At 38.2% G+C, this 26191-nt stretch overlaps 1 protein-coding gene across 5 annotated transcripts in view; it reads left to right on the top strand.

The window, feature by feature from the left end:
* The window catches only part of trpm3 (transient receptor potential cation channel, subfamily M, member 3), a 178476-nt gene extending 152347 nt beyond the window's left edge, over positions 1–26129 (top strand). For 4 of the 5 annotated variants that reach the window (XM_053480591.1, XM_053480589.1, XM_053480593.1 and 1 more), the window contains exons 18-25: positions 1050–1190; positions 6202–6330; positions 9238–9489; positions 9573–9747; positions 18333–18483; positions 19588–19781; positions 20024–20156; positions 20332–26129. In XM_053480591.1, the coding sequence (XP_053336566.1) occupies positions 1050–1190; positions 6202–6330; positions 9238–9489; positions 9573–9747; positions 18333–18483; positions 19588–19781; positions 20024–20156; positions 20332–21829 (2673 nt within the window). In that variant the 3' untranslated portion in view covers positions 21830–26129. Of the gene's footprint in view, positions 1–1049; positions 1191–6201; positions 6331–9237; positions 9490–9572; positions 9748–16519; positions 16628–18332; positions 18484–19587; positions 19782–20023; positions 20157–20331 lie in introns of all 5 variants that reach the window. The other variant, XM_053480595.1, reaches the window with a different exon arrangement.
* The last annotated feature ends 62 nt before the right edge of the window (positions 26130–26191 follow it).

Raw genomic sequence — 26191 nt, 5'->3', positions numbered from 1 at the left:
TGTATTGCAAATTAAATGCCTCTCAATTAATCTTTTTTCTCAATACCATTGAAAAATGTCACGTTGCATTGCCTGGATGATTTAAATGTCTTAGGCTGCTTTTTTGTTTGTTTGTTTGTTTGTTTGTTTGTTTGCTTGTTTTTTTATACACAACTATCAGCCATAACATTAACACCACATAACATTAAAATGCTGATAAAACACTGATTATCAATGATATACCATTTATAAACTGGTGACAGGATCATGGACACCCAGGACTCACCCATCCCTGCTGGGGGTCGAAAGTTCCAATCCCATGGAAAAGCCAATGCAGCACAACTTGCTCCCAAAAAAATGCTGGCCATGATAGAAAGGCACCAAAACACACAATGCCCCACAGCCCAGCACTCACTAGGCCCTGCAAGCAAAGAGTCTAAAGACTGCCAACCATTAAATGCACTAGACAAACAAGTCCAATTTACAAAGGCTCCATTCCACAACCCACAGCACCCGAAGGATCTGCTGCCACATCGAGGTTCCAGACACCACAGCACACCCCCAGTGGTCTTGCGGAGTCTTGCCCCGCAAGAGGGACCAGAGTTGCTCAGGTGGCCCAAGGCAAACGTACACAATACTGATCATAATTTGCTGTGTTGTAATGTTATGGCTGATCGGTGTAAATCATGGAGAGTCTAAGAGGGCTGTGGAATGCTAGTTAAACAACTGGTTCTATAATGAAACGGTTAAAGGGTTGCAATACAATTGAGAGTGTACCATGTTCTCCATCCTTGTAAGTTCCCACCCTTTGCTTAACACTGTGTTTCTCTGGCACATGGAAATTGCAAGTTCTACCCTCTCTCTTCCATTCCCCCCACCATTTTACGGCAGTATCATCCAGCTGCCACATGTGCCACCTGCCTGAGTGCTCAGAATTGATTTGCAGTTTTTTTTTTTTTTCTAAACTGCCTCACACAATTCTGAGTCAAAATGACATTTTCTGTCTTACTTGCTTAATATAAAATGTGTTTCCTTTTTCTTGGCTTGCTGTTTCTTTTGTCGTGTTTCAGGCTATGCTGGGGAACGTGAGCTCAGAAGTGTCTAGGAAAAAGGTAGTGGAAGAGGCCCAGAATCGGCATCGCCTAATTCCAGTGGGACGCAAGATCTATGAGTTTTACAATGCCCCCATTGTCAAGTTCTGGTTCCATACGGTGAGAGATACATTTGTATTGTTAAAAAATACCAGCACTTAAAGGATTTGTCTAGAGTATGGGGCCGTTTAATTCCATTCGATTTTATTTGTATAGCGCTTCTAACAATTGTCATGGGCGCAAAGCAGCTTTAAACATATTAACATATTAAACATTAGGAAGAAACCCTTCATCCTCATTTGGGTGAAACAGAAAGCAGGAATGTGTTTTTTAAATCTTTGCAGTGGTTTCTTGACCCCAGAGTGAAACAGTAAGGAGCACATGTGTGAATGCAGCAGAATGTGCACTATATTACAATATGTTTGTGGTATTTGGGAGGACATATTTGGTAAATTTGACATACAGTATTTTAATGTTTTGGTGCATCACTGTTTGAAATGCTCCACAGACCTGAAAATTTGATGAGATGCTTCTAGCTCTTGTTTGATGTCTAAAGATATGGTTGTTTTTCACAAGCTAATACAAGCAAGTATGATTTTGGCATTGGTATGACAGCTCTTTTTTGGGAAGCATGTTTTGTAAAACCCTGTATCCTGATTTTAGATTTAGAGGTAGTTATTTAGAGGAGGTACAGTACATTTAATGTATTGTTTGACATGCACACATAAAAGAATGTCATATTAATCAGAATTTTTTTTATCTTAATTTCATAATGGTTGTGTACAGTATGTAAGGTTAAAGTCCACTAAATGTGTGCCTTATGCATGGGGTGTGATAGAAACATTGCTTGCTAGCACTTTTATTCTTTTTTCCACTAGTGGTAGCTCTAACATATAGTTAGATACAGTACACATGCCAAGTCTCTTATGTAACATTCTACAAAACACAGCGCTATGAAAAAGTATTTTCTTTTCATATTTGTCACACTTAAATGATTACACAAAGATAGCCAGAGTTAATATAAAATGCATTTTTCAAAATGATGTTTTCATTTATTCAGAGAAAAAAGCTGTTCAGACCTACAGTACCTGACCCTATGAGGAAAAAATAATTGCCCCATAAAACTGCAATCAAGCATTTGCAATAACTGGCAATGAGTCTTTCACATCGCCGTGGAGGAATTTTGGTCCACTGCTCTTGGCAGAATTTTTTAATTCAGCCACATTGAAAGTTTTTGAGCATGAATGAACTGTTTGAGGTCATGCCACAGCATCTAAATAAATCGGATTAAAGTTAAGTCACCTACCTGACTTCTCCTTTTTTTTCTATTTTTTTATAGTTATTTTTCTCCTTGTAAACCACTTTTCCTCCCAATAGCCTCAGGAGTTTTATTGTATGAAGTGGCTCTAGGTCAGCAAGTTCCTCCTAGTCTCTGGATGTTTACTATGAAATCTTCTTGCACTTGGATGTTGTCCTCCCTATGTGGGCCCTTTCTTTTTCAACTCTTTAATAAATAACTCACATAAGTATCGAATATCAAAATATGAGTGACTGGGTTGTGGGCTCTCTGCAGAAAGTTGCTAGCTCTTTTACATTTCGGTTTCATTGTGACATCATTTAGACCCGGGTAAATCCAGTATAATATAATGGAATACAAATGGTATTGTAGAGACTGTGCCTTCTTAACTGGGATTGACAGGAATGGATATAAAAAACAAAATGACTGTGCCAATAAAGTCTAATTAAGTTTATAGTAATACTGTATATAGTTGTAGTAAATCCATATCTGGTACTAATAGGGCAAATTTGTTGAAGTCGGCATACTAGAAACATCCAATCTTGACACTTTCAACTTTAACTAATTAACTAAGTTGCTGTATGGATGCTGTAAATAAGGTTCATTACAGTTATTATGAAATTTACCTTCTAGAAGAGATTACACAGTCTTGCCAGCTGAGATGATTGCTACTATTTTCTTTAGACACAGCTCCAGGTTGAAGTCTTGCTATTTAGTCATTTTTATATGCTACCGATTTTGAAGACCTGCCTGGGTAAATTGCTTCATGATACCGAACATCCATGCCAAGATCAAAGTCACAGAGATCACACTTTTTCTTCATACTGATCTTTGATGTGATAATTAACTGAAGCTCTTGACCTGTATCAGCATGACTTTCTGCTTTGTGCTGCTACATCATTGGCTGATTAGATAACTACATAACCACTAATTAATAGGATTTTTTATATTTATATATTTTTTATATATATTTATATATTTATATTAATAGGAGATTTATTCTACCGCTAAGGTTATTTACATTAAAGAATAGTCATCATAGACTGCTGCACTCACTGCAATCCCCCTCTTATATAAAGCACCCTGGATGCACTCCTATGTCCTTTATGTAGCATTGTATTATGAGTATAACACCCACATGAATTTCCCAGGAGACATTTCTTTTAATAATGGTGAAGATCGTTGTGAAAAAATGACAACAAAGCATGGGCAATAAACATGCAATTTAATATGTTGCAAATATATGCATCTCAGTAGACAGCATGCAGTCTATAAGGAACAGTAGCTCTATAAATAAAGACAGAACTATTGGTTGTGCAGAAAAAATTGCTTTATGATGGAGCCCTGTAAGGCAGTGTTTAGGTTGGGCTAGTTGTTGCCTGTTGGACTTGTGGTGGGAATTTAGATGACCTTCTTCAAAATGGCACATTTAAGTTGCCATTTGTTGTGTTTGCTGCTAGGTATCAGGTGTTGCCTACTTGTATGTGTGCGTACTGCTAGTATGCAGCGTTCTAAAATGTACAGTGTGTGTTTTATTCCATTTTGGGTTGGGTACAAGATTCAATAATGCCGTTTGTCAACCTCCATGAAGGAACCTATTCTATAAAAGATAATGTTCTAGAGGCTGGCTTTTCTCCCTCACATACACTAGTGTCTAAAAATCTTTGACATCTGTCAGAAACATGATTGGTGTATGAATTATTGTATGGTGTATAATTATGGAAACTTGACTGAAAAAGTTTTGCCTTATTTTTGTACAAACAGAAGACTCATTTGGAGCTTCTTCTTTTTTTTTTACATATAAATGTATTTTGTATCTATTTTTAATCATCTGCATTACCATCTCTCTGTAAATCTACTTCTTCTCCTCATGCGGTATGTTTTTCTCAGTGGGAAAAAAAACCACCCCGGGGGCTGATGTGGGTGATCTCACGCTGTGTTCCGAATAAAGCATCAAATTAATCGGCATCGTGACTGGAAAAGGCCTGCATGCACTGGTAAAGAGCGAGTGCAGAGAGTGAAAGAGAGAAGGAAGAAAATGAGCACAAATAACTCAGCCGCGGTGTGAAACATTGCAGGGGATGCACTTTGCTGTTGGCCAGCTTTGAGTTTTGCTGTGCCACCTAGATGAGTGTGCCACCTAAATGAAATTCTCACTGCCCACTTTTAAAGGAACACCTGAACACAAATGCTTTCATGCAGTTATCTAACCAATCATGTACCACCAGCATAATATGCATAAAATCATGTATATACAGTAGGTACAGGTCAAGAGCTACAGTAAATATTATCAAGAATTCAGATTCATTTTTGCATATTTGTCACATTTTAATGATTCAGACCAAGCAAATTTTAATATAACACAAAGATAACCAGAGTAAATACAAAATGCAGTATTTATATAATGATTTCATTTATTTTGGGAAAAAAGCTGTCTAAAGATACCTATGTAATAAAAAGTAATTGCCCCCTTGCTAAATTATGAATTAACTGATTAACCACATTTTTTGTAAAGCCAAGGTAAATTTCACTTGTCACACCAAGGCCTGATACTGCCAGATCTGATGAATCAAGAAAACACGCATATAGAACCTGTTTGACCACGTGGCTCGCGTGGCAACTCCAGAAGCCTTATCGTTTCTTTGAATGCCGTATGAATATTGGTTCATACAGTGTTCATAGGTGGCTCTACAAAAAGTGGCATTTGAATGCCACATTTGTAGAAAATCTTGAACATGACTATCGACCTGCCCATGAACTTACAAACACTGGATAAGGCACCTTAAGAAGACTATAGAAAAAGATTCAAAAATCGTTTGTAGAGTGTTAGCAGCCATTCATGATTCAACAACGAGAAAAAGACTGGGCAAAAATGACAAAAAACATATTAATGTGCCAAAAATCATATTAATTATCCCCAAGGCTTTTGCCACTGGAAAATATTCTGTTGAATGATGAGACAAAAGTTGGACTTTTTTGAAGGTGTGCATCCTTTTACATCTTCCGTTAGCTAACACAGCATTTTATAAAAAGATCATCATACCAACAGTCAAGCCTGGTGGTGGTAGTGTGATAGTCTCCGGCTGCTTTGCCATAATTAAACCATGAATTCTGCTCTCTAACAGAAAATTGTCCAGCCATCAATTTGTGACCACAAGCTCAAGTGCACTTTGGTTATGCAGCAGGACAATCCGAAACACACCAGCCAGGCCACAAGCAGGTTTTCATTGGTCCAGTCAAAGTCCGTACTTAAAACCAAGGGTGGCACAACCAGTTATTGGGTTTACTGTTTCACATAGGGCCAGGCAGGCTTGGAAAGCTTCTTTCCTTTAATAAATAAAATCATAAAATTAAAACAATGTATTTTGTATTTAGTCATTTGTCTCTGTGTAATATTAAAAAGTATTAGATGATGTGAATTATTTAAAAGTAACAAATATACAAAAAAAATCAAGTAAGTTAAAATAGTTTTTTCACAGGATTGTAAGTGAGTGCTATGGCCTTAGTAGAGGAGGCTGATGAAGGCAGAAAGACTGAAGGCAGTAACTGCCACAAGCAAAATATATCAAATAAAATAAAAAACTAATAAACTAACAGCACTCCAGAGCATGCAATGCCATAATTTAAAAATAAAATTGAAATGATTATAGAAGGATTTTCCCCATGTAAATACTGAGCAGTGTAATTACCTGCTGTGAGCACAGTCGGTTACCACATTTGCTCAGTTGAGTTCTTTGCAGGAGGAGCGGTGTTCACTACAAAGGCTTTTGAAGAGTCTTTGACCTGACCTGTGTTTCTATGTTCTCTGTTTTGTTTTTTTATTCTACTGTCCAGATGGCCTATGTGGGCTACCTAATGCTCTTCAACTACATCGTGCTGGTAAAAATGGACCTCTGGCCTTCTCCTCAGGAGTGGATCGTGATCGCCTACATTTTCACCAACGGCATCGAGAAGATGAGGGAGGTCAGGTCATAAACGGCATGACATTTGGTTTTGGATTTGATTATACGCTGTCTGGGTCAAAAAATGTGGACACATGACTATCATCCAGTATGTCACATCTCATTTTAGGGTTAATCTCTATTTGCTGTTATAATAACCTCCACTCTTATGGCAAGGCTTTCCAACAGAAAAGGCACTTGAAAGGCACTTGTGTGAATGTGGGGATTTCTGCCATAAGACCACTAGTGGGGTCAGACACTGATGCCTGGTAAGAAGCCTTGGTATGCAGCCAGGTTTGCAGTTCAATGTGATGTGATGGTCATGTGCTCACAAATTTTGGCCACACATATAGCATTCGTGTTTTTTATTGATCAACAATCAAAACATGAACCTATTAAAGTTATACAAGGAATATTCCAGTCAAACTGGGACTTGTGATGAAATTTATTATAAAGCTGATTGACATTTACAGAAGGCTTTGATCATAATACAGTGATGAGACTCTCTCCTGCAGAAATAAAACAGTTGAATGGTTGAAATGCAAACATTTTAAAGTGAGAGAGCACATAGTCCACTAAAGTCCAATGAACATTCAAGGAGATACCTAAAGACGATCCTGTGTGTGGGAGCCATACACACTTTCATTCACTAGCACCACCTTAGCACATTACAGGAACTCGTCTAAGAGTTATTGCCACATCTCGGTACAGTCCTGACATTTCTCTATGTGGTTTGGACCACATGTTGGTGGGAGGCAGAGTTTTAGATGTGAAGCAGGCAGTCTGATCATGGCTCCAGCGTACTGGAGTTTTTATTAAGAAGACGTTTTTACTCTGGATGTAACCTTCTAACTTAAGGCATGAACCAGATGATGACCCTTTGCAGATGATGACAGATGATTAGGCCGGTGATTAGTATACTGGTGATGCCGAGTGCTGAGTGGTTGGAACAGACGAGAGGGGAAATGAGGCTGCTGTTGTGGTCGTTACATATACAAGCAAATTTTTTAATCATATCTTTAGGCACTTTGCACACAGAAAAACATTTGTTCCCAATTTGTTCATTTAATCTACATTATTTAATTTAATTCACTAAAAAGAAATGAGGGGTGTATCACTATGTATAGCCTTTACCCTTTATATATCCTTTACTCGTTACCTTTTACCCTTTTTTGTCTTTCCACTTTGCTACAGTAAAAAATTTTAAAATAATTAAATCTGATAAAAATCAATCTTACCCTCTTTAAAGGTTATAAGTGCCAGATCGTGTATCTTTATCTGAAATAAATCACATTTTCCTAACTTCAATTTAATTTTAATACATTATAAGGTATGTTGCCAATGCTGTTATCAATCATTTCTGCCCACCTACGCATTAATCTAGATTATCGGGATGTAACTGAATATGAATACATTATACAAAATGAAGAGATAATGTGTTCTGTCTTTTTAATTAAAAAGCACTGCCGAAAGTTTCACAGGGAACCTAAGGGGGTCTGTAACAAGTAAAAATGGTGAAATGTTCAGAATCATGTGGGACGGTCTACAAGGAGAGCTATTAATGAAAATGTGAAATGAAACACATTTACATGGATGAATGTTTGATCATTTATCCTTAAAAAATGGGTTTAAATCCAAATACGGATACGAATACTTGGAGCACCTAATAAATCCAGATAGTGACACTGGATTACATTCTTATCTACTGTTGGGCTACTGATAAATAAATAAAAACATCTCTTGTTTGAAATCACTTCTTAGAAATTAACAAATCTAAGATACCGTCACTGCTATGAGAGGAAGAAGGGAGTCATGTCTACAGCAACTTCAAACGCTCAAACAAGTGTTAAACTCCCAGCTGGGACTTTATATAGGACAGGGCATATAGTACTGTAGAAGCTCACTGGAAGCGATCAGACAAGCTGCGCTCCTGAATATCAGTCTTACTACTTCCTACAATACTGTGATTAACACCGCTGTAGTGATGTAGCTTATTCTCTGTACCAACAAAGATATTTATTCTTTGCATCCTCAGTGGATCATGTTTTGAAGAGGTGCATTTTACTGTATATGAATTACAGCAGCCCCTTTTTTTACATAACGCAATTTTACTACTCTTATGTAGCTAACCGAGAATTGTAAAACCCTTCAGTCTTCTCATGTCTTCTCACAAATCTTTTATTTATTTATTTTATTTTTTTTGTTTGTTTTTTTGGAGTGCACATTTTTCCTTTCCAGGAATAAAATCAGTGTCACTCATTGCACTACGAGAAGGCTAATACTGCCCCTTATTGGCCATGTAGCTCATGTGCACTCCAGCTGCATCTTTCAGGTGCCTTTTGTGAAATATGAACAAAGAGCGTTCAAGCCAAACCAGGACTTATGATTAAATTTCCGGTGAATGAATGTGTAAAACCAATTGAAAACTGACATTTACAGAAGACTTTATGCAGGGGACGGTGATCAGATCCTTTGTTAGTGTGAACTACGGTCCTCGCTGAGTTGGTTCAAAACCCCATGTAGTTATTCCTGTAAACATTCAATGCAATAAAAAAGATCAACAGATAAATTGTGGAAGAGATGCATATGTCTGTACACACAATCATTTGTGAACACCATTCACAGCACTCTTTTTGCTCTTATACTGTATCTGTATTTTGTTATTCTCCATAATCAAAAGTCCCAGATTTAATGATGAAGTGATTTAATTATTTCTATGTGGTTAGTTTACTGTGGGTCTGCATACAAGACTATTAAAAAAAGAGTAGCATATATGAAAGCCTCTCATTGTATTACTCCAGCGCATAAATATATCTCTCTCTGCTTTAGCTGCTTTATGTCGGGGCCAAAGAGTCCCAAAGTTCCTGCAGCCTAAAACTGGATAATGGTTGGTTCAATAATGTCTCTCTAACATGAATCTCATTTTTAGATCCTGATGTCAGAACCTGGCAAACTCTTACAGAAAGTTAAAGTATGGCTGCAGGAGTACTGGAACATCACAGACCTCATGGCTATCCTTATCTTCTCCATCGGCATGGTGCTGCGTCTCCAGGAGCCGCCGCTCATGAGCTACGGTCGAGTCATATACTGCGTCAATATCATCTACTGGTACATACGCCTGCTTGACATCTTCGGGGTAAACAAATACCTCGGACCCTATGTAATGATGATTGGCAAGATGGTAAGGATTTCAGTCTTATTATTTAGCCAGCACGATTCTAGAATGACCTGATGACCTGATAACATCACGCTCTTTCTCTCCAGATGATTGACATGATGTATTTTGTCATCATCATGTTGGTGGTGTTGATGAGTTTCGGTGTGGCACGTCAAGCCATTCTGAACCCTAATGAGGATCCATCATGGATGCTGGCTCGCAATATTTTCTTCATGCCCTATTGGATGATCTATGGCGAAGTCTTTGCTGACCAAATTGACCGTAAGACATTTTCTTAGCATTTTCTTTTATCTAAAAACCCTCTTTAGGGTTCTCAATTCCAGTCAATTCCTGCGACTTTTGGGATTTCCCCAACACACCTGATGTAATCTATGTAGGGACAGATTATTAACTCTTGAGTTGAACCAATTCTAATTATAATAAGGGAAAAGTAAGAACACTGAAAGGCCTTCAATACCAGAACTGAATTAAGTCAGGTACCATGAACCAGCAGCGTAATAAATGTGGACCCACTGACTGTAGATCAAAAGTTAGACATATTTTTAAAAAAGTATTAGCATTTGTAAGTTTAGCAAAAATGCAGTATTTACAATATGTATTGCTTACAATAATCATTTGATCATTTGATTCAGCAAAAGTGAATAGAGGGGTTCTGGGAAGCCAGGACATGGTATTAAACACATGGTATTAAATGTAAAAACGGCATTAAACGATAACTAAATTGTTACACAAAGGTGTAAAGGTAACACTTGATATAGTGGCTGTAGGTTAGTCAGTGGTGGCTCGGACAGTTAAAGCTCTGGGTTTCTGATCAGAGGGTTGGCATTTAAGCTCTTTCACCACCAGGTGGCCCCTGTTGCACCCTTGGGCTAATAACACTATGCCCATATAAAATCATTTAGCTGCTACGGTCCAAAAAAAGCCCTGATGAAAACGGTTGAGCTAGCAAGCTGGCCCTGTATAAAACCACAATTTTTATAGGAACAAGGGAACTTATTTGTGCACATATTATAAACATGGTTTTCTCAGTCGTTATATTTAACATAAAAAAGCCTGCCTGATGGACCTGTATACCCTGTTGCGCTGAAAGACTATATATGGTATATGGGAGAGGATCAGAATAGGGGTTTGAAGGTGAAGCCAAAACGTCTCTTATGCCCTCAAGTGGCTCACTTCTTTGGAATTTTTAACCCATCCATATACCACATTATACAACATTATGACACTTACTAGCTTTACTAGACAGCTAGCTGCAATATAATATTAGCGAACTGAAAAAAGGAGGAACATTTTACATGCTAGATATACGGGGTGAATATTCCATATAATTATAATATTAATTTAATTTGGGTATCCCTTTGTTTATATTCCATATTTTTAAATAAATTATGTAATCATCATCTTCATATCGTTAACCTGGTTAGCTGGCTTGTTATATAAATTGTACATAAAGTAATTTGCTATGCTAACAGTAACTAGAGGCGTGTGTATAACATCAAATTTGGGGGTTTTTTTTTAAAGAAAAACAGTACTTTACCAATATTTTGGAATGGGTCATTTTTATTTGTAGACAACCCCCCCCACCACCACCCCTATCACCAACGTCGAGGGCAGTATGTGGCGGCTCATTCCGCATTTTCAAATGTTTTGCCGCATTGCTATGTGCTTTCTTATGGTTTTTGTCTTTTCATGTCTTGTCATTGGCTGACTCCCTAACGTGTCATGGTTACTTTCCCTGTTTTGACTTCTGATACGTCTTTGTATTTACATCCTTGTGTTTCTTTGTTTTTCATCAAGTATATGCTCTGTGTTCAGTGCCATTTGTTACCCTTTCTTGCAATTGCTTTCAAGACGTTTTGTATTTTTTCTACATCTGATTCTGTTTCTCCTGGCTTGATCTTTGCCTTGCTTTGTTGACGCTGTTTGCTGATTGCCTGACTTTCGCCTGTTTCTTTGACGTGATAATGAGTTATGTTATTTTGTCTGTGTGTGTGTGTGTGTGTGTGTGTGTGTGTGTGTGTGTGTGTGTGTGTGTGTGTTTTCCACAATTAATAAAGAGCTGTATACCTGCACTTGCATAGTCTCTGTTTCTGATAGAAAAGTTTGGCTGCATTCATGTGTATGTGAACTATTCTATCAGAAACAGAGGTGAGGATGCAAGCGCAGGTATACAGAGGTTTATTATAAACTGGAATGTTGTAAGGCTTGGATCATCATGTCTGCATTTAAATCATATCAACACCCTAGCACCCTACAAGGGCGCAGAGTTCCTTATGATTTTATTCCTTTTACGGTTCCAATTTTTTTGGAGACCCAAAGCAAGAAAAATAGCTGAGATTTATTTTATCCTAGGTCACTGGATGCTCATACGAATTGGCCACAAACCTGGTTAACCAAGCACAACCAAGTCTGGAAAGCATCAGAAAGTTTGTTAATTATCTGAAATGGGGGTTCTACTTCTACCCAGGTCTGAACCTCCCTAGAAATGTTCAAGGGAGGATAAGAGCCGAAATTAATCCAGATGGTTGATCTTGAGCTGGTCTATAATGAGGCAACCTCCATGCCAAGCTCAACTTAGAAGCTGACAGTGCCACCTCCAATGCCAAGGCCATGGCATGGGCTGACGGTGTGGCCTCTCACACAAAACTTACAAAATTTACAAATCTTGGCAAGCTCAGGACTGAGGACAATGAGACTCATCCCTGAAGCCTTATCTCCCACACCAAGCTTAAGCCTCAGGTCAAAAGGGCAACATCCCACACCAAGCTCAAGCTTGAGGCCAATAGAGCAGCCTTCTATGCCTTGAAGCTTCCAGGCTATGCTCGTGTATTATCTTATGTTGTTGTGCTGTCATATACCTCTCACTATGCACATTTCCAGAAAAAGGGAGGTATCTATGACCAATATGGGTGGATATGAGGAAGACGCAATGTCCGATTGGTTGTATCTACTGAAAAAAACTCTCATTATAATGGTCACTACTGCATAGACAGTTCTACCTACTGTGCAAATTTAATTGAAATAGTGACTATTAATTTAATTGAAATAAGGCTTTAAAACCACTTAATGGGAGTCAGTGGTGCCATAATATTGTTTATAATTGCAGCAAGCAGTCAATCTGGGGGAAGTTTCCTGTCTTAGGCTTAGCATACACATATACAGTACATTTGTCAGTATTGTTTAAAGCTATTTTTAAAAAATCATCTTCATTTGATTCCAGGCCTTGAAGAGCTATTAAGTGTCATAACATGGTCTTAAGCCTTGCTGATACAGTAAAGAGCAATGGGAATTGACTACAAAACAAATTTAAGCATGTTTTCAGATGGTGCTTTAAGTTCTAATTTATCATTTGAATGAGCTGATGCTTGGGAAAAAAAGCATTCCTGACCCCAGTAAATGTATTATACAACTCTGACTAGTTAACACAAATTAGGCCTAAAATCTTCTCTTTAACAATAATAATGCCGTACTTACATACGCTGTTGTGAGAAATCAGAATCATGCCATCATAAAGGTAAAGAAGGGCATGTTTTACTTATAGAATGTTAGGCTATATATAAGTCGTCTTGCATAACTATTTATTGCCCCAAACACACAATTGTCCAATCACTATTCCTAACCTCATTAATGTTCTTGTGGCTGAATACGCACAAACATTATAAAAATCTAGGGGAAGGGATGTTATAACAGCAAGTGGGTATACAGAATTAATACCTTTTTTGTTAGGTTTGGTAAAGTAAATAACAGCTTCATTAAAACCAAGGAGCTATCAAAATGAGTCCAAGGAAAATTCCTGGAAATTTACAATAAAAAAAACAAATCCAAGCTTTCTAAATGGTTGTGGCCTCTTTAAAAAAAAATTTGTAACATTACAACATGTGAACAAACTTCTCCTGTGAATTTGTCAATTTAGTGTTTCTGGTTGACGCCATGGTTGCTTATCTAACCCTTGGCCTTACTTATTACCTGGTTACTGACTTATTGTATACAGCTTTTGCTAGATGTCTGGATCTAATATGAATGCATACCCAGTTAAGAAACTTATTTAAATAGTAGGCAAAATTTAAAGCAATGATAAATCAAGCAATGATATATATAGTTATCATGGTTTAGAAAACAGGAGATGAGTCAGAAAACTTGCAAACATCAGCACTGGGGCAAAGACAGAAATCTTCACCAAAATAAATGGCAAAGTCAAAACCAGAAGGACTAAGCACAGTAACAAAATGCTTGGTAAAGTCAGGCAATGATACACTGAGGAATTACTTGTCAGTAGGAAATTAAACTTATTATTAACCGCCAATATTTGGCTCTGAGCAGGTGAGACATCATATGTACCTGGACGACCGGAGACTAGTGCAGTCACAGGCCAACAAGGCCAACAAATGCCTAGTTTCCACCTCAAGCAAAAAGTGTTTACCCACTCTGCTACAAAAAAAAATGATCACACGAGATGGTCATGTGATAAATTTCTTTTGGAGCACATGATTAGTGGCTGGTGGACTTTGTGGTCATCTGCTACAAAAGAAATTCATCACCTGACCACATACTGCACCAGCTACTGGTTGCCCAGGTACCTGCGTACACACTTCTTGCTTGAGGTGTGATGATGTGTGATTTCTCAGTTACTGTCCCAGAAGTCTGCAAATAAGGTACAGGGAAAATATGATCCTTGCTGGATTTCTTCTGCCTGACAGCATGGAGTCAAGACAGTGAATCTGGCTTTGGTGTTATTTGATCAAAGTAAAAAAAACAAGCAAGTGAACCAGAAACTCTCAGAGGAAAGAGCCTACCAGGCTCTTGTTGTTTTGGCATTGTGAGATTTTAAAAGTTCTTGTGGTCAGTGAATGTTGTCAATTCATACTTAGCCCCCTCTAGCCAGTGATACCTTCAAGTGGTAAAATGATTGCCAGCAGGTAATAATTCCCCAAATCATCATTTTACTGGATTTGTCTCTAAATCGCTAGGATAGGATGGCTTCCACCCCTGTTTTGAAGGCATTTATTTTTACTATGATAAGCTTGGATAAATCTGAATTTTAAAAGATGGTGGCTGTGGCAAATGTCTATTAAATGTGTCCATGAGATATTACATTTTCAGCTTTTACAAACAGTTTATTCGTTTAACAGTCTCTGAAGCATTAGCTGAACATGGCAAGGTTGAAGAGCAAATATAAAATGTCATCGATATTTGCAATGAAGACAAGTAGACAACCATGTCTCTTATGACATGATCCACCATTGGAGAACTCATGGCATGCAAGTAAGCCCATTTGGTTTACACAATACTTGTAGTGACTAAGGGTGGTACTAAGTGCCATTTTCCACAAGTTATCTTTTCTAACATGGACCAGATTATATAAGATTCTGGCCAAAAGTTTGGAATACTCGCAGGGAATAGGAATAGTCGCAGTGGGTACAGGTACTTAGGAGTGATCTGGTTCGGCCTTCCTTCAACTTAAATTATCATTAAGGTTATCCTCAGAGGGGCTTTCAATCAGTGCACCAACTTTTGGCCAACTGTGCTGAAAGCATGTACGAGCTGGGATGTGAACAGACAGTGACAGACCCATCTGACCAGGGTACCTGTGGGTCATGCTGGTGCATCCAGAAGAACCCATGGATTTTGGGATGTTTACTGTAGATGTTATGGTGACCAGAAACAAGATATGTTCATGGTGCACACATCTGTTTCTGGAGCTTTTTTCTTTCTTCAGCTCTCTTTCTTCAGAATCTCGTGTGGCCTAGTTGTGTTTAGTTCCTAGAGTGTTTAGGGCTCAGGTGGTGTTTTGTGTTGTCACACTATCCTGGATTGGTGGCCGGTTCTAGAGCAGGTTATCCAGTCAGATCAAAAGATGAATAAATGAATGAAGTGTCATCTTGTTGTTACAGCTTGCAATTTATTTGAGGGTCACTAGGTTGAGAAGTAGAGAGAGCCTCCATCACATGAGAACATTGGAGAGGTTCCCCGACTTACTTATCTGGGTAATGGATCAGTGAACTTTGAAGGCAGGGCCCATGAGATCATGTTGAATTTGGCATTTATTTCCTCCAAGTGCTGCTGCTGCTGCCGCTCTATTGCTATTTTTTTTTCATTTTGTCAGTCCCGTTCACCTGCTGCATCCGTGTTCGCAGTAAAGTAATCTGTCATAAAGAAAAGACTGACAATGATGCAAATGCAGTTATGCATTTAAATAAGTTAACAAATCAGACAATCAAATCTAAAGCAATGCTCAACACTGGTTTGCATAACAAATGGCTTAGTGAAATCAGGCTACTCATTTATTTTATTATGTATATCGGTATATAGTCTTATGGTGTTCATGAATCAGGTGATAGTCCGTGGGAACCATATTTGTAGGCTGTGGTGTGTTAGAAAGTGGAGCAGATTCCTAGCAGATTCAGGTATTTCTCTAACACTAGACATATTGGTTGTGCCATATTGTTTCTATTTTTACTACTAGATTTAACAGAGCTCTGTAAAGTAGTCATTTTTTATTTTTATTGACATTGTCCCAAATCTAATCATTTGTTTGTTAAGTTGTTTTTCATAACAAACTCTGGGGCATTCCATGTGGTGTTCTTTTTTTTAAATCCCAAATGACACTTTAAACACGCAGAACTACTTATGCAACTTGTAATAGCAACTGGCTGCACCAGAACTCATTGGGTAAAAAGCTTTTGATTTTATTTGTAAATACTTGTTCAAATCATATTAACCTCCACCCCCACGTTATGGGATCTTTGTATAGATTCATGACCTATAGACTCAATTAAGTCCTTTTCAGTATTTAAGTTTGAAGCTTTAACAATACAGAATATGGAATGGTTCAGTGGTGGTTTATGTAAGGCACTATATAGAATGCTTGTGTGTATACATTTATAAGATTTGGGAGTTGTGTTTGTGAATACGCATGTGTGTGTGTGTGTGTGTGTGTGTGTGTGTGTGTGTGTGTGTGTGTGTGTGTGTGTGCTCATAGGTGGATAGCCCAAAGACAAGAGAGCTGAAATAACACTGTCATTTTTTGTTGCAGATGTGAATAGTAGGAAGCTACAGAACAGGCTGAATGAAAAACTCTGGCCGGTCGAAAATTTCGTTCGAACTCAAGGAACTGGGCGTAACAGTGGTCCATCCCATATAGGCAAATCCAAATATACACATTTAAATATCAATGATTGAACTATTTAACAAGAGTTCCTTTGCCAGTGCCATTCCAGTTTCACTGCCATGCCATCTACTCCACCATATCCTCTTTAGTAGCCGATACAAGTACTGTATGGCACACAAATTGACAAACTGTTTCCATGCCAGGGGTTCAATGTATTGCTGGTCTTTTTTTTTTTTTTTTGTGCTTACATCCCAATATAATTTTCAATTGCAATTTTTGTTGATATTTTTAGAACTAATGAAGTTTTCTAAATATACCCTTGAAGGCCTGATAGAGGCAGAAAGTATAGATTTCAGGAGGCAAATATAGCCAGGAGGTCTTTAGAAGCAAAAACAGACCAAAACTGCAGATGAGGCTATAAATGGCAAAAAGAGAGAATCAAAAATTAAAGTATGGAATTTGATTCGATGTCCTCAAGCTAAGTTTTACATAGTCTATTACTACTATATTAATCTGCTATGCTAGCAAGTTATTATTAAGAATACCCAGTGTTGACAGTCTATACTACAATTTGAAGATTGGCCATGGAAATCAATTTACCGCTAATATTCTTGCTGCCAAAAAAGTTCTACGTTTCTACTGACCTGTCTGCTTCTCCACTTGAGGTGAAAGGTTAAAAGCATGAATTATGGAAATAATTGTGGAATACAAACATGAGTTGAAATGAAGCGTCAGCTTTTTCTTTCTAATCTCTGTCATGGAAACTTGGTCATGCTGAATGCATGCTCCATTGTCCATCCATGCTGACTTCTGTGGCATTGCATGGTACACAAGCATATGCAATGCCACTGCCATTCATACTAATGCACATTTTAAGATGGCTAAACATCCACCAAGACAGCAAGCACTGGGCTGAGAATAATCACAGATCAATTATTTCCCTTTGAACTTGAGCCTTTAAAAAGAACTTTCAAAATATTCCTTTTATGAAAGGTTTGGTAGAAAAATACATTGTGTGTCTAATATGTATATTTTTTTTAAATGATGCAAGTAACATAAGATCTCTTTCCTCCTGGAATAATCCATACATTTGCCACCTATCTTCATCACCAAATGTTTTTTCATGTGGTTCAGTTGTCAGAGTTTTTACTGACAGATTTAAAAAAAAAAAAAAAGAAATTTATATATATACATATTTATATATATGGTCTGAATACAAATTGGTGTTACTTCAGTTCTCTATCTTTGGGCTCCCACGTGTGATTGACCACAGCAAACAAAGGATATCCACAAACACAAACAGCTCCAAGAGTGATGCCTGTCTTCTTGTCGAAATCCACAGCAACTGAACCATCACTTCCGGAAAAAACGAATAATGTATTATTTGATACATTCTGCACAGTCATCTTGTATGAGATTGCTACACTCGTACATATCAATATATTTAAAACATCGAGGACATGTTTAAATATATTGCGGAATGCAACTGAACACGAATGAATATGCTTTAAAAAGTGCTTTAGATCCACATCTCAATGCATATACAATAGGCTTGCCATTTGGCTTCTCACTCCTTATTGTTCCTCATCTTCTTTTGGTCGCGTGCTATTCAAGATTAGAGCAATAAGGACTCGATGTGGTTTCTGTTGGTTTTTCATTTTGCTTTTCATTAGTTCTGTCAGCCTCATGAACACATAAAAAATCTTTTTTGATGACAACTAATGCAATTTCTCCATAGCACCATGTGGGCAGAACATTACAACGGAGGACGGTGTTATTGTGCCCCTGCCACCCTGTAAGACTGGCGCGTGGATTGTGCCTGCCATCATGGCCTGCTACCTGCTGGTGGCCAACATTCTTCTGGTCAATCTCCTCATTGCTGTATTCAAGTATGGACTATTGATCTTATGACTATTACATAAACGTGGCCATATATTGATCTGTATATTACAGTTGCTTAGAAAAAAGAACAACATATTTGTTTACAATCCGGATAGAGTAGAATTCAACACATACAGGTTCATGGCATCTTTAAACAGAGTTCATTGAGATAAGTCATAAATTATGGTGTAGACATACATTATATTTCCAAAAGGTTTAGAAGTGTGTTTATGGAATATTTTTACCATCCTTCCAGAAGCACATTCGTGAGGTCAGACACTGATGTTGGCGAGAAGACCTGGCTCTCAGTCTCCACTTTAATTCCCAAAGGGTTGAGGTGCAGGCCAGTCAACTTCTTCCTCACCAAACTCGTTCATCCATGTCCTTACTTTGTCCACTAGTACTTAAGTCAAGCCTTACTTCCAGTGAAAGGAACTCATAATGCTTTAGCGTACCAAAACATTTTAGACAATTTCATAATCTCAGGTTTGTGGAAATAATTTGGGGATGGCCCCTCCTTGTTCCAACGTGACTGTGCACCAGTGCATTGTGCAAGCTAGGTCCAGAAAGACACGGTTGAGCAAGTTTGGTGCGGAAGAAGACTTGAAAGTCATCAGTGTGTCTGACCTCCCGAAACTTCTAAACCTTGTGGAAAGCCTTCCCAGAAGAGTTGAAGCTGTTATAGCTGCAAATGGTGGGCCAACATCATATTAAACCCTATTAGGAATTGGATGTCACTCAAGTGCATTTGATGGCAGGCAAGCGAATACTTTTGGCAATATAGTGCATCACGCTCCATTAGTGCAGATTTTCATCCTTATGATGAATTTTTAACAATGTTGCTTCATAGTTGCTATTAATGTAAGAAATCCCTTAAGGCAACTTATATGAAAGGGTTAAAGGCTTAAGTAGGTCTAGTTTTTCTTTTCTTAGGATTTTTTTTTTCTGTTTAAATATAATCTATAATCTTTTACAGTATTCTCACAATCTTGCATAAGATCCTGTTATAACCAAAGATTGTACTCAGTCTGAGTGTAAATCCCATTCCTGTGTTTGGTCTTACTAACGAAATGTTGACTACAAATGAAGATGGTCTTGTGTTGTGTTTGCAGCAACACATTCTTCGAAGTGAAGTCCATCTCCAACCAGGTGTGGAAATTTCAGCGCTATCAGCTTATTATGACATTTCATGAGCGCCCCGTTCTTCCTCCTCCCCTTATCATCTTCAGTCACATGACCATGGTCCTCAAGCACCTGTGCTGTCGCTGGAGGAAGCATGATGATGATGAACGAGACTTTGGATTAAGTAAGTGCCCAGTAACCTTTCATTACAACCATAATGACAATTTTCATGGTATAATGACAAAACAAGCATTGCTTAACTGCTGAGGTAGAGCTACTTATACACCTCTGTGTAAAGTAAATAGAAGCATACAATGTGATCATCCATTGTTTAGGGATTAAAATTACATATAACATACTGCATAGAAATATGACATGATTAAATACCCTGCTGAATATTAACACACTGGTTATTTATACTACCAGAGCTCTTCATCACAGAAGATGAGCTAAAGAAAGTCCATGATTTTGAAGAGCAATGCATCGAAGAATACTTCAGAGAAAAGGATGATCGCTTCAACTCTTCCAACGATGAAAGAATCAGATGCACATCTGAAAGGTTCACGGAATTTAACATAAACATTAAGATAAAACAAACCATATTCAGTATATTGTACCAGTAATAATATTACCATTGAGAAGACAACTTTAACAGTTTCTTAAATCCCAGATTTGTTTAAAAATTTTAGTTGAATATCAGATTGTTTTAAATTCTAAATATTTGTCCTTGTTAGGGTGGAAAACATGGCAATGAGGCTGGAAGAGGTAAATGAGCGGGAGCACTTCATGAAGGCCTCCCTCCAGACAGTGGACATCCGGCTGGCACAGATGGAGGAGCTGATTAGCCGCATGGCCACAGCTCTGGAGAGGGTTACAGGTGTGGAGAGGACAGAGGTGAACAAGGCACGTTCGAGAACATCGTCAGATTGCACTGACACTAACTATATCCTCCGTCAGAGTAGTTTTAACAGTCAGGAGGGGAACACCTATCGGCTGCAAGAGTCCATAGAACAGGGTGGGGAGGAGTCCATTTCACCAACCTCACCCACTGCACTGGCACCAAGGGTAAGGAGCCATTCCTTCTACATGGGCCACTCATCCCGGGACAAGTGTGGGACTGACCGAGTTGAGGGATTCTTCAAGGAGCGTTCTTTGAGCTTACACCGTGCCAATAGCTCACAATCAGTGGCATCAGGAGCTGCCCCAAAAGAGTGCAAACCTGCTCCTCTGAACACACTGTCTGTACAACAACAGCACCGACCCTCATCTTGCATTGATATATATGTGTCCACAACAGAGGAGGCACAGCCCCAAGAGACCTTCCTGGAACCAATTCGCATGGCTCAGACTCTTGCTCGGGACCCATCTCTTCATTCCGAGATTATGGAGGCAATGCTGTCTGGGGAACGGGACTACGCTGGTAGGGCAGGCGTCAGTGAAAGACAGCCAGATGGCACTGTCCTATTTGAGGACAGCGCAGCTGCCGACCTGTCACTGTGCACCACCCACTTACCGCCAGATGCCCTGCCTCCGTGGGACACGGACCCATCACCTCCACCCTCTGCAGGCATCCTTGAGCGCTCCAAGAGCAGTCGCTTTTTATCGGCAGCTGGACCTTTGTTCTTGGATGAGCCACCAATAGTTAAATCCCATAGTCTGATGTTCATGCCACGCACCTACTATGGTGGCATAGGTATGCAAGTAAAGGCAGCTGAGTACACCAGCATTACAGACTGCATTGACACACGCTTTGTTTCAACGTCATACCCAGTGCCCGAGCGCTCGGATTCACCTGGGGGCTCATTCACTTTTGAGAAGCCCCAGGAATTGTGTGCCTCCCACCCAGAGCGTGATGCTGAGCTGAGCCATGCTGAATCTGACCCTGAGGAGACCACCGAGGGCTCAGATGCAACCAGCAAGCCCTGTTCCAGTGGAGGTGGTGGTATGGGGGTTGATTTGGCCCTGGGCTTAGCCCTTGGCCCGTTCTGTTCACCAGCCTCTCGACTGGAACGTGCCAATAGTTGCTCATCATCGGAGGACTCCCATTCCAATGTATATGCCCGAAAGAGCTTCTCCATCAGTGAACGCATGGACAAGGGCCGTGCCAGGAACCCATTCCAGAGAAGCAAGTCTGGTATGAGGCCTGACAGCAAGACAGACACACTCTCCTTGAGGCGACTGGCTAAGCCGTCTGCCTTTCAAAGCTTTGACGGCAGGCATAACTACACGTGATGATGGAGGAGATTAAAGAGTAAGGCCAGACACCGTCATGGATCTACTGTAGTATGCATAGGATGGAAAAGGAAGCTTAAAACTTGTTTGATGTCCAAAGGCCCATCCGTCAAGCAGTTAGCACTGTCTGGGTGAATTATGTGCTCGACATTGTAATGAACTGGTTAGCAACTTAGCACACTATGTCACCTTTAGCACCATAGTACTAATCTGAATTACAATATTGCCATTTGGCAAAAAAAAAAAAATAGTTTGCAGCTCTTTTGAACTGGTAATGCCTAATGTTCTTTCTTTTCTGTGACTTCAGGTGGAAATAGAATAGGAGAATATGTATCCAGTGAGCAGACTTGAAATATATAGACAGAGGGTATTACCATTAACAAGTAGGCTAGCAAGCCATGTTTTAAATATGTTAAGTTCCCCTCGCTATGCTTTAACTATCCCAAAACCATTTGTCCTAAGCCTTTAAGTTTGTCCGTCCATGTTACGCTCATGTTACCAATGTAGGGGTCATGAGTTTAAATCCAAATCGAATAAAAACACAAAGGGAAATATTTTTAAAATCCAGACAGGTGTGAAAAGACATTCAACATTTATTGTACATAATTAGCTTTATCTTTTATCTTGGACACACATGCATAGATGTGCTTATTATACTAAAAAAAAAAAAAGAAAGAAAGAAAGAAAATGCACAGATATTTTCTCAGATATCTATTGTAGATTTAAAAACAAAAAAAGCTTTTATCATAAAAATATACATTTTATTAAACCCATAAGACATTCGCTTTTAGATACCCATGTGGTGCAAGTGCAACCAGTGCTTTCCCAATGTATATTTGTAGGACTTGAAGGACCTACCCCAACTTCATTTCATGTTGTTCACAATATTTCTTGGTCGCATGAGTCTGTCTGGCACACGGTCCAATTAAACACAGTCTCACGTGTTCATATATGACGGGATATTAAACGAAAAAGGGTTTGCCTTCATTAAAACATTTTCTACATCTCAAATCAATCAGACAACAGTGTAATAATCATGTGGCTTATAAGTTTTGTTTTGTTTTGTTTCCTGAAACTGAGCTGATGAGATTACGTTTTAAGTTTTAGTTGTTAGAGAACCAAGTAATCGCAAGCAGGATCACAAAGGAATCACAAAATGGACCTGATTGGTGGTTGATGTTGTACTCACTAACAAGTTTATCGATGTAGACTTGCTATGCAAGAGGCAAGAGGCCAGGGCAGCAGAGGACAGGGAGTGGTTCTTATGCACTTTAGAACGTTGATTTCAGGTACGTGTGTGCGTGTGCATGTGAGTGTGTGTGCGAGAAAACAATGGATTTCAGCCCCACTGAGAGATTTAAATCATATATTCCAAATCATTATACAAGTATTAGGGTCATTACAGTGTATTACTACATGGATGTACTAGCGTTCATAAATTATTCTACATAATGATTAACTTTACTGGTAATGATAACATAGATTGATTTTGAGTAATTGAAATGGGTTTTAATTAACTAAATCTAACTTATTTATGGGTTTTATTTAAAGAAAGACATTATTTAAAGAATTATGTTATTTCACAATGAACATATTATTTCATGGTCCAAAAGAAACATTGGCAATCCGCAGATTGAGAACTATCATTTTGAAACATAAATGCAATACAATCTAAAATAAAAATGTTATTAGATTCATCAGTCAGCTGAAATAAAGATATTGAAAGGGATAATATGCTCATCTGTGTCACATCCACCTCTACCATCAACCTTGCTTCTTTTGCCTTACTCGTGCAACAGCAGCAAGGGGTTCTAATATACAGTCTCTACTACAGGGTTAAAATGTAGTCATGGAAGCCTTGTGTATAATGTTATATAAGAAATACATGTAAAGTGCATAATCAGATCACTGTGTTTTTTTTATAAACATGCATCGCATTGGATCACATCACAATCGTGTGGCAATTCTTCCAGTGACAATCTTTACATACAGTAACAAAGACAAATTATAAATAATAATAAATCATTTTATTGTATATGTGTTAACTCTTACCACATCCCTACTATCAATGAACATTAAACTTGTTGTTGGGCTGGTTCCATCAAAGGTAAAGTCCATTTTACTTTCTTGGCGTTTCACCCTTTTGTAACTCTACAGGATGCATGATACATTCACACCATCCTGCTGGCATCAGTCAAACTGTAAATGAATGGACGACAGACGAGAAGCTTATCCAAGACACATGGATAGCATTTTTTTTTTTTTAAAGCTACAGTACTATGCAAAAGTCTTGAGCCTGCTGTCAGTTCTTCCTAGTTCGCTTCCAAACAGACAGACTTTCTTGTATATTTGATTAATTCTTGAGGGATAGTTCTCCAGTTTGTATTTTTTAAGCCACACAGTGACCTATGAATCAATCAAGCATTAAAACACAGCTATCTTAAGGCATGAGCCAGTGAGAAACAGGTGCAGAAGATGACAGATGATCAGGCCGGTGATTAGTATACTGCTGATGCTAAATGCTGAGTGGTTGGAACAGACGAGAGGGGAAATGAGATTGCTGCTGAGGTTGTTATATAAAGAAACAAATTTTAAATTATAGCTTTAGGCACTTTGCAGCCTGTCACAGTAAAACATTTGCTCCTGTTACTTTAATTCCATCATAATAATAATTTAACTTGAAGAAATGAGGGGTGGCTTAAGACTTTTGTACAGCACTGTACATCAGCATACCTCAATACCAAACAGGAATTTTCTCGCAATTTTCTAAGAAATTTTAGGCTTTCAGTTTAAAGATAACAAAAGTGTTCAGTCCAGAAAGGTTGGATTTTTTTATTTATTTTTTTTGTCTGGGATGAGTCAAATATAGAAACTTGCCATCTAGACAAAAGCTTGCAATGACATTTTGGACTTTTTCCTAATGAACATTTCCCTGGCAGCTGTTGCTGGTTATGTTGGCACTGTATCATGGACATGATACACCGACTCCTCCATTATTAAACCTGGGGTTAAGTGTAATTCCCTCCAGCACATGGTGTGATTGTACACATGGCCAGCTTGGCACAGCAAGGCCTTTTGACTGGGACCAGACGTTTCAGCTAAACATAGTTGTTTAATGTCCTAAAATATAAGTGAGCATCACTTAAGCACCTGGTTGTCACATGTAAAAGTTCTGTATGTGTTCCATAAACGTTGCTGTAGTTGTTCTAATCAGTAAGGAACCAAACAGGGCGAAAGACATGCTTCGTGCCAAATCGATGAAGAAACGTCATGTGAAGTATTTTCTTAAAGTTTTTTTTTCTCCTATACTGTAGCATTAGAAGTTGAGTTATACTCCACAATTCCCTGCCTCCATCCTCTTCTTTTTACTTTTATCTAAGAGCACTTGTATGCTAATGAGTCCAAGCACATATTTTTATTTTTCATGCAATAATATTGTAATTTTATCCAAGGGGGTCATAGTTAATTTTGTGTCCTAAATAAAAAACTAATAATTGCATGTCGTTCTTCCATGAGGATGTAAAATGAATTCTGGGGGAATGAGAGAAAATTGGTGAGACTGAGATGAGTTCTGTCCTCCCACTGTAGTAGGCTAAGTATTTGGATGCAAATACAAACATGTATTCTGTAATATTCCTCAATGTGAATAGGATGTTTGGCATGTATTATTAAATAAATGAATATTTAAGTGAATTAGCCCTGGATTCACTTGTTCTTCTTTGGCAGTTTTGTAGCATATGACACATTTAAATATTAATATACTTCTGGTGTATCCTCCCTTAAGGTGTTTTGGATGGACCTCAATGAGTAGTTACTGATTGGTCATTTATATAGTTTAAATGGAAAACAGGACTAAGGTCTTTAATAAACTGAAATTAAAGATAATGTCTAAACACTTTAATCACCTTTTTTTCACATTTAAAGTATTTGCCAAAAAAATGTGCTAGAGTTTAAAAAGAAGAAAAGAAATAAAAAAAAACATGTTTACTACTTTTATGCATGTGCCCAAGTATTAAAAGTCAAATACGTGTTTTTAAGTGATGGAACTTAAAAAGTAATGTTTTTGTGTTTAAAAATAGTTGATTAATTACCCAAATCTGTTATAAATTGTTTTGTTTTTTCATTTTGAGACATAGTTTATTCTGTAAGTTTGCTTTTCATGGGCGTTAATCACTATTATCTGGTTTCAAATCAACATTACACTATTTCACTTGCGCTCTGCAGTGACGTAATTCATCCTGTAGATGGCACTGTTAAGTCACTTAATTGCTGGCGCGTTAAAGGGTGATTGATTGATTGATTGATTGATTGATTGATTGATTGATTTAATTTTATCTTTTTTTTATATACTTTATTTTATAT

This window comes from Clarias gariepinus, chromosome 21, assembly GCF_024256425.1.
Source record: "Clarias gariepinus isolate MV-2021 ecotype Netherlands chromosome 21, CGAR_prim_01v2, whole genome shotgun sequence".
NCBI lineage: Eukaryota > Metazoa > Chordata > Actinopteri > Siluriformes > Clariidae > Clarias > Clarias gariepinus.
The sequence above is the reverse complement of the archived record's forward strand: the minus strand, read 5'-3'. Positions and strand labels throughout refer to the sequence as shown.